The sequence below is a fragment of the Sorex fumeus genome, unplaced genomic scaffold (assembly GCF_029834395.1).
Source record: "Sorex fumeus unplaced genomic scaffold, SorFum_2.1 ptg000051l, whole genome shotgun sequence".
Classification (NCBI taxonomy): Eukaryota; Metazoa; Chordata; class Mammalia; order Eulipotyphla; family Soricidae; genus Sorex; species Sorex fumeus.
This window is the reverse complement of record NW_026606108.1, coordinates 5,784,114-5,799,733: the sequence shown is the minus strand read 5'-3', so window position 1 is coordinate 5,799,733 and position 15,620 is coordinate 5,784,114. Positions and strand designations below refer to the sequence as shown.

The window sequence follows — 15,620 nt, the reverse complement described above, 5'->3', positions numbered from 1 at the left end:
ATCTCTCTCCCTGCAGGGTGGGGGAGGAGCAAGGCCGGAGGGGCGTAGGCGAGCGTGAGAAGGGCAGGAAGCAGGAAGAGTGACATGAGACCCTGAAGCAGAACAGCACAGTGCCGGCACAGGCCCCTGCCTGGTGCTGAGGTCCCCAGGGGAACTGGGCAGAACTCTTGACAGGGGCTCAGGGCGTCCTCTCTCCCACGGAGACCAGAGACTGCCCGCCCTGCGGCCAGAGCACAGGGCTGCCAGAGGAGAGGCCCAGAACCGGTCCCGTCCAGATGCGCCTGCGTGCTTGCCAAGGACATCGCTCTCACCAAGGACATCACTCTCTGCTGCAAAAGCCAGAGGGCAGCTGGGGCGGGGGCTGTGTCCCCACAGAGGGACAGTGATGGCCAGCCAGAAGGCCAGGCAAGGCCCTAGGGGACCCTGAGCTGATTGCCCCAGGTGTCCTGCCTTGAGCCACTTCCCAGGATTAGCCTCGGAGCAGTCAGCACTAGGCTGCCCCTCAGATCAGGGTGGGCGGTTGTGATGCTCAGTAGCTCTCCTGGGCTGCGGAGCTGCCCCCCTGCAGGTGGGGCCCCGGGGTCCATCCCCTACACTGGCAAAAAGGAAATCAGCCAGCGTTCCCCTGTTCTTGTGTGACCGGCGGGCGTGGGGCAGAGGCTGGGGGGCTGCCCTGACCAGCAGCCAGGACTGGGGGTGGATCAGACAGGCCGCAGGGCCCGAGACACACCCGTCCTGATCCCTCTCCACTACTGGGGCTGCTCCCCAACAAGCCTCCTCCTGTGACACAAGGGCGGCCCCATGTGCGTGCATTTTGGCCCCTTCCAGCAGCGCCACCTATACCCACAGGGTGTGGACAGGGACCTGCGCTCTGGGTCACCCGGGGTCACGCTGGCGGGCAGAAACCAAATCCCAGAACTGATGGCAAAGAAGACATCACCGTCCCAAGGATTTGCCCCAGGACCCCAGGACCCCAGCACCCCAGTGTTTGGCTTAAACCAGAGAGGCCCAAACTTGTTTGGCCTCCCGCCCACCCACCCTCTTCTCTGAGAAAAGAATCACTCAGCACCTCCCCCAAAATCTTCCATCTCTGAGCAGACAGAAAGCACCGCCCAGCTGCACCTGAGGCTGCTGCTGGCCTCTGCCCAATCTGTGTGTTCGCATGTGTGTGTGTGTGTGTGTGTGTGTGTGCACATGCGTATGTGCATGTGCGCATGCACGTGTGTGAGTACATGTGTGCATGCATGTGTGTGCACGTGTGCACAGCTGTGTACATGTGTGTATGCAACTGTGCACATGCGTGTGCGCGTGCATGTGTGTGCATGCATGTGCATGTGTGTGTGTGTTCGTGTGTGTGTTTGCAGGGGCACCCACTTTGGGGAACAGCGGCTAAAAGACCAGCTCCCAAGAACCTACTGCCACAGATGAGGAGTCCCTGGACAACAGAAAGAAAAGGAAGTGGCCTTAAGGGACATGAAGAGCAAAGCGGCTTTCAAGATGCAGAATGAGCTCCCAGGACGTCAGGCGTGGGGGGCCACGGGGGTCGGGGGCTCACCTGTGAGCACCTGGCAGAGCTGCCCGGATGCCCCGGCCTTGGCAGACGGGCTGGACAGCCAGGACCATCGGCGTCGGATCAGATGCTCACCGCTGTGGGGGGAGCCCCGGGAACCGTTGAGGGGCTGGATGAGCACCTGCTCCTGCCCCAGCTGGATGAGGCCCACCTGCCGGGACGAGGGAACAGGAACCAGTGAGGCGCACGCCAGCAGCCCCCGTGCCCAGGCAGCGAGGCCACAGGCCGGGCATGTCCCAGTCTGAGCCCACCCAGAAAGAGAGCGGGGGTGGCCTGGAGCACCCCTGCAGCAGGGTTGGGGAGTGGGATAAGTGTAGTGGGGACCCTTTTTTCTCTTCTTGTTTGTTTTTCGGCCACACCTGGCGATGCTCACTGCTTACTCCGGGCTCTGCACTCAGGGATCACTCCTGACAATGCTCGGGACCATATGGGATGCCAGGAATTAAATCTGGGTGGGCAGGAAAGCCATCTCCTGCTGTCCCGTGACCTATGGCTCCAGCACACAGCCCTGTTTTCTAGGTTCACTTGCAATGATGTGTTATTCAGGGGCTGAGAGCTGGGACTCCTGACAGGCACTTGCCTTGCACACAGCTGACCCAGGCAGGATCCAGGGCACCACACAAGGTCCCCTGGGTACCACTGAAGATCACTCCTGACTACAGAGCTGGGAGCAGCCGTGAGCACCACCAGGTATGGCCCAACTGTCCCTCCACAAAAGATGAATTCCTTTATTATTAATAAAGCAAAGACCTGGAGGCCCCCAGGCACCAACTGTCTGCTCTGCATACAGGAGACCTGGGGTTAGTCCCTGGCATCAGGAACAGCCATAAATACATAAATAAATAAATAAATGGGGGGACTTGTTTGTTTGGCAGGAGATCTAACCCTGGGCCCCACATATGCCCCATCGTGGGGCACCTCCCTGGTCCAATACCAGAAATTGTCATTTTTTGTTTTTGTCTTTGGACTGGAATGATAGCACAGAAGTAGGGCGTTTGCTTTGCACGTGGCTGATCGGGGCAACCTGGATTCCTCCGCCCCTCTTGGAGAGCCCAGCAAGCTACCAAGAGTATCTTGCCCGCACGGCAAAACCTGGCAAGCTACCTGTGATGTATTCGATATGCCAAACACAGTAACAACAAGTCTCACGATGGAGACGTTACTGGGCCCGCTCGAGCAAATCGATGAACAACGGGAGGACAGTGCTAGAGGACAGTGCTACAGTCCTTGGGTCATACCTGGAAGTGTCAAGGGCTGACTCCCGGCATTTGGGGATGATGCCGGGGCTCGAGGGATCATATAGGACGCCAGGGATCGAACCAGGTCGGCTGCATGCAGGGCAAATGCTCCGGCCACTGTATGATTCCTTAGCCCCGCCCCCCAACTTTTTGATTCCTGGAACCACAGTCCCCACCAACAGCACCTCTGGCAGTGACCTTTGAGCACCGCCAGTTGTGGTCCCCAAAACAAAACACGTAGAAAGATTTTTAACCCCTCCCCCCAACTCCACCTGTGAAGGAAGCCCCGGAGCTTCAGGAGCAAAAAGAAGCGGAGGGCAAAGGCATTTATCCTGGGGCGACTGAGTCGAGACAGTGAGGGGTGCGGGTGCTCACAGCTTTGTGTTCAGAGCCTTGTGCAAGAGAACCTGCACGATACATTTTTCAGAGCTTGAAGTTGGAGAACTCGAGTTCCACGTGATTTGAAAGCTCTTCACTGATTTACTGATCCACTCGTGATCTGGATAAAAATCGTTCTAGTCCTTGGGACAACCACAACTTGAAAGAAAATGAAATGAAATGTTGGTTCTGGGGGTGCAGAGGATGGGGATCAGGCCGCCACCTGATAGTGCGGCTGCCTGCCACAGCCCTCACTCAGGCCTGAGCATGTGCAGCTTCTAACTTCTCTTCACAGGCTTGGAAGCAGTGATGGCCACATTTCTAAAAGGCACCCCCTTAACAGGGACTGCAGAAACAAAGGGGGAGACCCGGGGGTTGCAGGGATAGAGCTTACACCAGGGCAAGGGGGACCGGACTCTGCTACGGATTCTTTTTTTAATGGTTTTTGGGTCATACCCGGTGATGCTCAGAGGTTACTCCTGGCTCTGCACTCAGGAATCCTCCTGGCAGTGCTCAGGGGACCATATGGGATGCTGGGGATTGAACCCGGGTCGGCCTCCTGCAAAACAAGCGCCCTCCCCTCCAGCACCCCTGCTACTGATTCTCAGTGCGCACCTGGGTACCGGGAGAGGGCAACGTCCCCTCAACCGAGCAGAGCATCAAACCCCAGAACCACACTGACCCGGCTGCCCTGTGAACAGCATGTGGTTTGGGGCTGGTTTGGGCGCCACAGCCAGCATGGCCAGAGCTGCCATGGAGGCCCACATCGCTGAGCGCCTTTACTGCATCTCTGCTCTGCAGCCTGGGAATGTTTCGAAAATCCAAAACCCGGAGAGATGAGGAGGGGCTGACGGCGCTGGCCTTGGAGGTGGCCGGCCCAGGTTCGATCCCCGGCCCTGCATGGTCCCAAGCAGGTGCTCTGGGATCCCTGTTCCTTGGAACAGCCCCTGAGCACTGTGATTAAGGATTCCCCCGCCACAACCACTCCCCCAAAATGTAAGAACTAGGATTTCTTATTTGTTTCTGCCCGCTTTCTATGGTCTTCCAGCTGTGCAGGGGACCACTGGAATAGCACCGGGCAGTACTGGGGCGGGGGGGGGGACCCTGCGGTGCTGGGAGGGCACGGGGCACACACCCAACCCCTCTCTCTGCCAGTCTCCCTCCATCTCAAGAGTCAGGATTCTTAGCCACATTGACTGGTGACTGTCAGCTCTAAAGTCCACATCACACAGTGCCGACACCCTCATGTGGGCCCCACACCCCCAAACAGACCAAGAGTCAATGTCCTTTGAGATGAACCGTCAATGGAAGGAAAAAGCTCGCCCAAGGAGCGGTGGAGGAGGCCACGCCACGGGAGCCGGGGCAGGGGCACCCTCCAGTTGTGCCCGTGGCTGCCACCTGTGGCGTCTGGACTTGGGATCTCTCCTCCCAAGGTACCGGGGAGCCCCGGAGAAGTCGGCCTCGCCCCTACTCCCCAGGATGCAGCAGTGACAGGAAGCCTCGGAGACAAGATGGATCAAGGAATAAGACCCCTCGCTAGGACCTGTCACGCCCCCCACCTAGGGCCGCCATCCTTCTTCCAGCAAGTAGAACCACACGGAGACTCTGCTGCCCCGATAAAACCATCTGAGCATGGCAGCCCATGGGAAAGCCCAGCCACGTGCCCCTGCTCCTAGCGGGAGCTGAGTCTGCTTATGACGGGGCCTCAGGAAACAGGGGAGGCAGGGTACAGGGGGCACCTCTGTGTTGGAGGCTGGGGCCCACGAGACAAGCCCTGGGAAGGAACAGAGCAGAGCGGAGTCGAGCCGTGCCGGCTGAGGGAGGTCCTGGTACTGCGGCCTCTTCCTCACGACTGGGGTCCAGCCGGGCACTGGGACCCAGGGGAAGAGGACACACACTTTCCTCCCTGGAGGGGCTTCTCTGACACCTGTGTCCCCCACAGCTCCCTGGTTGGGGAGCCACGGCCGACCCTGGGGCCGGTCAGAGCATCCCTCAGGCAGGGCAAAGAAACGCATCCCGAGGTGCCTGTTCTCACCCGCTTCCACTTTCCCGAGAGGGGATGGCGAGAGCACAGAGCCCCACAGGGCCCACAGCACCCCCGGACATGGCTGGGGCAGTCAGGGCTAGCCCCACCTTCACTCTCTTCTTTTGCAAGGAGAACAGGTAGAAACAAAACACAAGTTCTCAGCGATCCGTGGCCAAACAGGCTATGGGGCACCCAGCATGGAAGGCCCTGGGCAGTCCTGCCCGCGAGGCAGTGCAAAGAAAGGTCTCCCAGCCCCATGCAGCTGAGGTGTCTGTGATGACCCTCAGTGGGCAGGCCGCGGGGGTAATGAAATCTGTTCCCAAGTGTCCCGTACCCCTCCTCATCCACAAGCCCCAGCAGTCCCCATCCTCCTCCAAGGCCTGTCCCTGCTCCGTGTGGCCGCACATGTCCCCCTGGGAACTGGACATTCTTGGGGGCGGGATCAGAAATCCCCTCTTCACACTGTCCAATGGGTGCCTCCTAATAACTCAGGAAAAAACGGACCAGACTGGATTCAAACGAATGGGAAAAACTGGACCAGACTGGATTCGAATGGGCTGGAATGATTTGGAAGTAATCGGAATAAATTGGAATTGACTGGAAAACCCCAAAATGAACTGAGATTGACTGGAACAAACTGGACTGAACTAGAACTGAGGAGTAAGGATTGGTATGAACTGGAACAAAGCAGAATGTTCTAGATGGGACGAGAATGGACTCCCTGCAGCCCCCCTGTGCTCTGCGGTGCATGTCCCAGGATACTCCTTAGAGCGTTCTTGAGTCTGGTGCCCAAATTCCAACAGGTCACAATATCACGCAGGGAACTGAGCCACTGGTGATGCTCCAGAAAGTTCCCCAGGATGTTTTGATATACGCCAGGGCTGCAAACTCTTGTTCCTCCTTTCAAGTGGGTGCCAGAGACACCGGCCATCCTGCTCTGATCATGCTTAGACACAGCTTGACTGGGCCCTCAGCCTTCCTCCAGCCAGAAGGGGGCCGGGGCACTGCACTGGCTCCTGGCGAGTGGCAGACGAGGCCCCCACAAGGCCCTTCAGCGCTGGGCCTGGCCCTAGACTTGCGTGTATCTCCTAGTCAGTGGTGGTCACCCTCCCCCAGAAGGCCCCTCTGAGGCCTCCCAGGAGGCACGGGGGAGCACTAGGGAGCACTCAGGAAGCTCGGGGAGAAGCAGGCCTCTGGCACACACAGGTGGAGGCTTCCAAAGCACCTGGCCTGAGAGGGGGCCGGAGACACACCACAGAGCGGGCTCTGCCACAGACGCAGGAACTCGCCTCAGCCGGTACCTACTTTGAGGGTTGCTGGTCCAGCGGCTGACCCTACACCCCCAATCGGGACTCACTCTCCTAGCCATGGGGAAGGTCCATGCAGGAGTCGCGGGGGTGAGGGGGACCCTGGCACATCTCATCGTCATGTGGAAAATGATCAAGGGACATTTGGAAGGTTCTGGGAAGACTCCCCACCCCAGCTCCCAAACCCCCGCCGACAGACTCACCCACCCAGCCCCCAACCCCCACACCCAGGACAGACTCCCCACCCCAGGCCCTAGTCCTGGTCATGCTCAGACCCCTCAGTCCATTTCTCCCCACATGGCGAATGGCTGGGCAGCCCTGGGCCCAGGCCCTAGGCCCAGCCACCTACCCAGCACAGGTCCCAGGAGACCCATGGGGTCTCTTGGCCTTCACGCCATCCCTCCGGGGACTCCGGGACTCCGGCACAGCTCCACAGTGCCCCACCACCCAGGGCTCGGTCCTCCCCGGCTGCCACAGAGAAGCCCTCTTCTCTCTCTGTGTGGGGGACAAACAGCCCCCCCTTCCCTGCAGGTACCCCAGCCACAGTCCCAGCTGGGGGCTCACATCGCCCTGGCAGGTCCAGCTCTCTCTGCCCGTCGGTGCCAGCTCTGCACCTTGGGCCCCTCAGGGCAGCCCTGGGCTCCCAGGCTGAGTCCCCAGTGGATCACTGCTGGGGGCAGTGAAGCTCCCTGTCCCCCCGACTCCCACTGGGGAATAGTGACTGGGTCTCTCAGGCCTCATGGTGTCAGCAGGGTTGCAGAAATGCTAATCGAACAGAGCAGTGTGAACAGAAAATGATTAGTCCCTGGTGGTCTCTGAAGGGTCCCTGGTAAGGGAGGGCCATGAAATGGGGTGTGGTGACCCACAAACTACAAGGGATGGACTCTGGGGGGGGCCATCCCCAAAGCCATGCTGAGGGAGGTCAGGAGCTTTGTGTGGAAGGGTGATGCTTCCAGCCTTCAGGCAGCTCCCTAGATACTGAGCACTCCCAGACAGACAGAGGGCGCCCGGTCCCACCCAGCAGGAGAGAGGCCGCTTTGGGGCTGCAGGTGCTGTGGATGCCGCAAAGACTCACTGCTCCCCAGGCAGAGCAAGAGCAGCGTGCCCCTCACGCCCCGTCCCTGCCGCTGGCGTCACCTCAGCAGTCATTCTCGGGTCCTCCACAGAGAAGGCCTGGTTTCTCTGCAGGAAACTGAGGGCACACGTGCCCGACCCCAAACCCGACCGCTCCCCGGGCATGCACACATACCACCTGTGAACCTGTACACACACGTGTCACTGGGCCTGCACACGCACGTGTCACTGGGCCTCCACACACGTTACTGGGCCTGCACATGCACACGTGTCACTGAGTCTGCACACGCACACGTGTCACTGAGTCTGCACACACATGTCATTGGGCCTGCACACACATACGTGTCACTGGGTCTGCACACGCACATGCGCCACTGGGCCTGCACACACGTGTCACTGGGACTGCACACACACACCTCACTGAGTCTGCACACGCACACGTGTCACTGAGCCTGCACACACAGGTGTCACTGGGCCTGCACACACACTAGTCACTGGGAATCCACACATGTGTCACTGGGCCTGCACACGCACACGTGCCACTGGGCCCGCACGCACACATGTGTCACTGAATCTGCACACACGTGTCACTGGGCCTCCACACACAGGTGTCACTGGGCCTGTGGACACACGTGTTACTGGGCCTGCACACGCTCATATGTCACTGGGCCTGCACACACATATCAGTGGCCTGCACAAACCCCTGCGTGCTCCTTTTTTCTGCAGTCTAGGGGAACCCGCGTGCCCCGTCCACACCAGGCACAGCCAAGCCCACATAGAAAGCCTCCACCCCCTCTTTCCTTGGTGCTGCACATGCCCCCCTGGGTGCCCAGAGTCCACTATAGGCCCATCCAGCTGCGGGAGAGCGTCCAGGGCCCAGTGGGAGAGCGTCCAGGGCCCAGCTCCCATGAACAGGATGGAGCAGCCGAAACAAGAGGAGTGTCGGCTCAAGCAGGAGCCCCACATCTGGCGGCTTGGCGGACCACAGCGGCGGCTGGCACTAGCTGACGCCGCCTCTTGGCCGGGCTCCTTTATCTAAAGCACAGCGCCCTCACATGGTGCCAGGCGGGACAGACCCAGGGTCACAGCTGTCAGCGCTCCTCGGGGCTCAGATCAATCTCCCGCAGACAGCACCTCTCTGGAAACCTTACACCAACAAGTATAAACTCTGACCTCTCCCCAAACTCACGAAACCGCAGCAAATGGGATTCAGATGTTCCCATACAGTACAGTGATGTGACCTGGACTTTAAACACTCTGGCAAAAACAGGAAGAATGATGAGCGCCTTCCAGATCCTCAGGATCCGGGATCTGTCCGCGCTGCTCGGGCAGCTCCTAGGCCCTGAGGTGGACTTGTTCTCTGCAGCCCCCACCCCAAGCCAATCTCTCCCAGCTGGGCCAGGACACTCCTTCACCGCATTCGTAGGGTAAGAAGGAAGGCAGACAGGTGGGGCCCAGCCTAAGAAACTCCCCCTGGGGTGGGGGGTGGGGGGTGCTGGGAACACTTGGTCTCTGCACTTCCAGCTCCTCTGGCTCTCAGGGTGACCAGCTTACAGGCTAAGGGCTAAAGGGTTCTAGAAGGCAGAACCAGATTCCAGAAGGGCGGGGATGGGTGGGGGGCAGTTTCTTCAATCTGACAAGAACAGACACAGACACAGTATCGGCTGAGGCCAGGCAAGACAAGGCAGAGAAACTACTGGCTTTCATGCTCAGAGGGGCCAGGGGCCAGCCGCGGGTGCTGGGTGCTGGGTGCTGGGGGCTGGGGGCTGGGGGCCGGACACGGCTCATTAGGCATCCGAGGGTGCCCCTGGCCGGCCAGGCCAGCACGCAGCAGCTGGAAAGGACATCTGCAAAGCTGAGCCCTGGAACCTGAGCAAGACCACGGAGTGTCCCAGCAAAAGTCCCCCGGCCCGGGGGCACCTGCCCGGCCGCTCCAGGCGGCTCTGACCAGCACCTTCGGGAGCCCCAGCCCGGGCGCCCATTCTGACTGCACTCGGGCAGCGCAGCTCGCGATGCACCCCCCGGGGAGGTGGGACTGGCAGCTCCCGCCCCCTCCCTTCCCCACCCTCCCTCCCCCACCCCGCCTCCGGCCCGGGGCAGTACCAGGCCGCCGGCGGCGCCGCAGGCGCTGAGCGAGACCAGCGAGCCGGGGTGGCCGAGCACGCGGCCCGAGTAGAAGCAGAGCGCGGCCGGGAGTCCGCGGCGGCCCCCCGCGCCCGCCTCCTCCACCTGGAAGCCGCGGGACAGGAAGCGCAGGTCGCGGCGCAGCTGCAGGTACAGGTCGCGCCCGAAGGCCGGCAGGTGCAGGAGCAGCGCGCGCTCGCCGGGGCGCACGCGGGGCCCGGCCGGGGGCGCGCGGGGGCGCCGGGCGCGCAGCCTCCGCGGCAGCACCACCTCCACGTCGGCCGCCGCGTCGCGCTCGGCGGCGGGGGAGCGGGCGCGCGGGGCCGGCGCGGGGCCCGGCGCGGGGCCCCAGGCCAGCAGCAGCAGCAGCAGGGCGCCGCCGCGCATGGTCCCGCGCAGGGCAGCCCGGCCGGCCGCCGCGGGGAGCAGGAGCGCGCGAGGCGGCGGCGCCAGCCCGAGTGCGGCTCGCGGGGCTTCGGAAAAGCAATTAGCGCTGCGGACAAACCCAACCTGGAGCGGCCCGGGCCCCGCCCTTCCCGGAGGGCGGCCGCCCATTGGCTCCCCGCCGCCCCCCGCCCCGCCTCCGCGCTCCTGATTGGCTGCGGCGGGCCCGGCCCCGAGTGCGTAGTTAGGTTGTAAGCACTTTCTTACACGTGGTTTCTGGGCAGTGCCCGGAGCGGACGGCAGGGGGCGCGCGGAGGCCGGCGGCGACCCCGACCGCCTCCTGGGGGGCCCTGGCCGGCACCAGGGCTGCGCTTCACCGTCTGTCCTCGCGCTGGCCACCCTCCCCGAGCGTGCAGGCCAGCGTCTACTGCCCAGCCAACTGCCCGGAACCAGGGTCCCGACCTCTAAAGCCCAGGCAGGTGAAGGTCCCTGCAGGCCGCTGTCCACTGGCAGCCGGGACGCAGAAAGCCTCGGGGATGCAGCCTTGTGGTCCTCGCCAGGGGAAGGGGAGTGGGTCAGCTGGTGGTCAGGAGACGGGGCAGGGGCAGAGCCTGGACGGGAAGGCCGTTGTCCTTCGAGGAGCGTCTTGTCGAAAAGAAAACGGAATCGGCCGAGGGTAATCAGCACTGGGCCTCTCCCTTCCCTTCCGGCCCGCCAGTTTATTTCCTCTCGGAGAGGGGGGTCGGCAGTGCCCAGCGCCAGGCGCAGAATCACGCCACCGGCACCGTCCCGCGCTGGGCACACAGTTACCCTGCAGAGGGCCAGCTAGCGGGGAGTGTCTTAGCCGCTCCTGGGAAATGCAGTTCTGCATGGGCCCCGGTGCCGGTGCCTGCCAAGTGAATGTCTGCTCTTTGCCTCACGCTGGGGCTGGCAGATCCCTCCTCCGCCCAGGGCTGGCCACTCCGCAGGGCTGGCCACTCGCAGGGATGGGGTCCACAGCAGCAACCTCCGCCCTAGAAGTTTCCGGCAGCTTGAGACCCAGGGTAAGCTTTGCTGGTGCTGAGCTCTCGGTCCAAGAGCCACCCCTAGGGCTAGTGAAAGCCACAAGCCTAGCTCCCACCTCCCAAGACCCCCCCACTTCCATCTCCAGAGTCAGTGGGGGAGGTGCGGGGCGGGGGTCCACTGAGAGGCAGAGCCTCCCATGCATTCTGCAAGAGAGAAGACAGGTGGACAGTCAGACACACAGACAGGCAGCTCTGCACCCTGCACCTGGCAGCAGCGCGGCTGGGAGAGAACGCCCAGCTCCTGGAGGAAATGGGGACAACGGGGCAAACTCAGTCAGGCTGAAGGCGCCCGTGCCCCTGGCCCCAAAGTCCCCAGCTACTCCCCTCCCCCACTCCAGATCCTGGCACCTGTATCAGAATGTTCTAGAGGGCACCTTGGAAAGAACAACAGGGCATCAAGAGAACTCAAACAGGAACCTGCTTCCACCCGTCCAGCCCAAGTGCTGTGAGCACAGGCTGGGAGAAGCCCTGGGCATGCCGGTGGGGGCTGAGGGGTCAGAAAACAGACAGTCAAGAGTCCAAAACATTGCGAAAGCCAGAATGCCTGTCAGCAGAAATGGTCGGTGGGCCTGGGGAGGACGGCAGGGCAAGAATCTCTGGGCAGGGCAATGAGAAGAGGGTGCGAGACCAGTGGCCAAAGGCTGCACAAAGGACCATGGGTCAGTACTGATGCTGGCTGACCACAGCAGAGCTCAACCGCTGTGTCAGGAGACCAGGAGTGAAGGTCCGCGAGGACACCAGAAGAACCTGCAGAGCCGAGGGCTCCTTGAGGCCTGGCCTCCCTCATTCTAATGCTGGCTCCCTGAGGCCAGTGCTCTCATTCTAAATTAGTTCAGGGTTCAAACACGATGACCTCTAAGTACCTATATTGCAAAGCACAGTTATCAAAAGGAGAGAGAAAGAAGAAAAGTGCCTGCCCTAGAGGCAGGCGGGAGTGGAGGGATATTGGGGGATGGTGAGAGGGAAATGGGAACTTTGGTGGTGGGAAATGTACTCTGGTGGAGGGATGGGTGTTGGATCATTGTATGATAGAAACCCAGTCATAAACAGTTTTGCAATGATTTATCTCATGGATATTCAATACAGAATTTAAAAAAATTATCTGGAGTTCATGCCAGCTTTAGTCAGCTTAATTCACGATCACGATCACGACCACCCTGTTGTTCGTCGATTGCCTCGAGCAGGTGCCAGTAACGTCTTCTTCGTCCTAGCCCTGAGATTTTTTTTTTTAAAGTGCCATATTCAAGGCTTTTTCAGGGTTAGGAGAATGAGACCCATCATTGTTACTGGTATTTGGCATATTGGGTATACCACGGGGAGTTTGCCAGACTCTGCCGTGTGGGCATGTTACATTTGGTAGCCTGCCAGTTTGACCAAATTAGGAATGAGATGATAAGATGTCACTTCCAGGAGCTGAGTGTGATGATCTCTGGATCCTGGCCGTTGTTGGAGTTACACGGCAGTTGGTGGGTGTAACTGCCAGTAACTCTGGCAGGTCCAGTCCCAAACTGTGCAGGCTTGGAGATCTCAGCCCCGGGTCCCACACACCTGGGTTCCTCTGTCAGTTCTTTTATGCGTGAGGCTCATCCAAGTGTGTGGAGAGTGCTCCCAGCATGGCCTTGGCTGGGCCTCGATGGTCTTCAGCTGTTGGGCCCTGGTGGAGACAGTCAGGCATAGGGTAGGAGACTCTGTCTTGTTCTCTCCCAGGAGCTGAGTGTGATGATCTCTGGATCCTGGCCGTTGTTGGAGTTACACAGCAGTTGGTGGGTGTAACTGCCAGTAACTCTGGCAGGTCCAGTCCCAAACTGTGCAGGCTTGGAGATCTCAGCCCCGGGTCCCACACACCTGGGTTCCTCTGTCAGTTCTTTTATGCGTGAGGCTCATCCAAGTGTGTGGAGAGTGCTCCCAGCATGGCCTTGGCTGGGCCTCGATGGTCTTCAGCTGTTGGGCCCTGGTGGAGACAGTCAGGCATAGGGTAGGAGACTCTGTCTTGTTCTCTCCCAGGAGCTGAGTCAGCTTAATTAGTGGCTGAATAAACAACAGTATGCCTACATTTAAAAAAAAATAAACACAAACACTGTCCTCCCGTTGTTCATCGATTTGCTCGAGCGAGCCCAGTAATGTCTCCATTGTGAGACTTCTTGTTACTGTATTTGGCATATTGAATATTCTCGGTAGCTTGCCAGGCTCTCTGAGAGGGGCAGAGGAATCAAACCCGGCTCGGCTGGGCTGGTTGCGCGGAAGGCAAACGCCCTACCACTGTGCTATCACTCCAGCCACAAAAAAAAAATAGTAAATTAAAAAATTAGTTGAGGGTTAGGACCTGCTGAGGCCTTCACTCACTCTAACACGCAAAGGTAGATGTCGGCAGGCCCCCACCTGATGACCCTGTGACTATTTCCCGCAGAGGGAATTTGCGGTGGAGAATCCATTCTGAGATTGTGGTGAAGGATAGAACCAGTCAGTTCCATGTCTAAAGCTGTGGCCTGCTCCAGCTGTGCCCTCAAGACTCTCCAGATTGACCAGAGGTCCCACCAGTACTGGGGAAAGACATCTATGGAAATGACACTCCATGACAAAGCTTCTACGGGGCCACAGAAACCATCCACCAAGGGGAGAGCCAGACTACGGAACAGGAGAGAGGATATGTCAGCCCAAGTGCTGACACAGTAATACTCTGTGTGTGTGTGTGTGAGAAAGAGAGAGAGAGAGAGAGAGAGAGAGAGAGAGAGAGAACTCACACAACCCATGCAAGAGAAGGAAATCCATTTACAAGGAGACACAGGGGCGGGAACAATAGGAGAGTGCACTTGCCTTGTTCATGGCCAAGCTGGGTTTGATCTCCAGCCCTGCCAGGAATGATCCCTGAGCACAGAGTGTGCTGAGTATGCATCCCCCAACTCCCACCCCTCCAGAAAGAAACATGGGCACAGACTGAAAATAGACCTTTTTTTTTGTAAAGGAGATGGATAAAGGACCAACAGCCTAGTAAGATGGTCACCAAAGCCGGAAGTCACTTGCCCACTAAGACAGTGTCACCTCCTACCAGCTGGCTTTTACCCAAAAGGCAAGAGACAAGTGATTGTGAGGAGGCGGGAAGGGGGACTGTGGGCACTGGGATTGGGGAGAAGAAAAGGTTCCTTCCTGTGTTCTCTGTGGTCGGGGCTGTGGACGGGCACTATGGTCTCTGTGAAGAATACTGTGGACATATCTTGAAGAATCAAAACACAACTTCTGGATGGCCCAGAAATGCCAGCCCTAGATGTTCCCCAAGAACAATGGAGCACAGATTCAGAAACATTCACGCACACCTACACTGGCTGTGCCACTGTGATAGCCCCCAAGAGCCCAGTGGCAGACCAGAAATTGTGTTCTGTAGACACGGGGATAGAGTCAGCTGCAAGGACGGAGTAAAGCGAGTCTGTGCGTGTCCCAGACACAGGGATATGGAAGACATCATATGAAGCCAAATAAGTCAGAAGGAGAAAGACTGGATGGTCTCACTCACTCATAGAGAAAGCAAGGGAACAGACAATGATCAGTGAAACAAATGCTTGAGACTGACCCAGAACTGAGGTTTCCAAGCAGGGAGAGGCAGATGGGGAAGACAGTCCCATGGGCAGTGTGTGTGTGTGTGTGTGTGTGTGTGTGTGTGCGCGTGCGTGTGTGTGTGGTTGGTACTGACACTCTAACAATGGGCGTCAGAATCCTGAAACTTAGAGTCTTAACTCTTGTAAGCCAATGTAACCATGATAAAAATAAATTAAAAAGATAAAGATCTCTCAAAAAAATTTTAAATGGGACTACCAGCTAACCACTACCAGCTGGTTCAGCACCTCTGTGATTATGCCAGGAACACTGAGAGAAAGTCACAAAAAGACATCTGTCTTTGGAAACTCTCGAACTCTTTCGCCAACGTGGTTTGGCATGAGCCTCAGGCAATCACAAGGTAATGTCCGAGCTCGCAAAGCTATGCAGAGAAGTGATAAAGAAAGACCTCAAAGAGAGAAGAGCAGCAGTGTTGGCTGATATGACAGAAGCTGGAAAAAGCAATGCCCACCTGTCCTTCCCCAACTATAAGACCAAGATGACTCCCCTCCAACATCCTGATGGATGTATCATATCTTCCAGAAGGGCAATGGAAAAGATTATCCATGACTTCTACTCGGATCTCTTCGGTAGTCACTTCCACCTGCTCACATACCAAATTCCGCAAGATGGATATGTCATTCCCAAGTGTTCTCCGTTCCAAAATCCAACATTCCATTTCATTGGTAAAGAAGCTTACAGCGGGGATATAGTGCCGTCAGCAGGTCAATCTGTACCTGTGAGGCGAGTGCATCAGCAGCCTGATGGAGCCTTCAGACTTCCAGATACCCCAAAATTGCTGCTGTGCCTCTTACCAGACCCCAAAAACTTGGGGGCAAAGTTTACCAAGAAAGTAAATGGACAAAA

At 58.7% G+C, this 15,620-nt stretch overlaps 1 protein-coding gene across 1 annotated transcript in view; it reads right to left on the bottom strand.

The window, feature by feature from the left end:
- The window catches only part of ADAMTS17 (ADAM metallopeptidase with thrombospondin type 1 motif 17), an 85,817-nt gene extending 75,713 nt beyond the window's left edge, over positions 1-10,104 (bottom strand). Inside the window, exons 1-3 of the mRNA XM_056124716.1 lie at positions 10,072-10,104; positions 9,697-10,011; positions 1,539-1,721 (exon numbers count right to left, since the gene is read on the bottom strand). Of these exons, the coding sequence (XP_055980691.1) occupies positions 1,539-1,721; positions 9,697-10,011; positions 10,072-10,104 (531 nt within the window). The remainder of the gene's footprint in view (positions 1-1,538; positions 1,722-9,696; positions 10,012-10,071) is intronic.
- Positions 10,105-15,620: the final 5,516 nt, after the last annotated feature.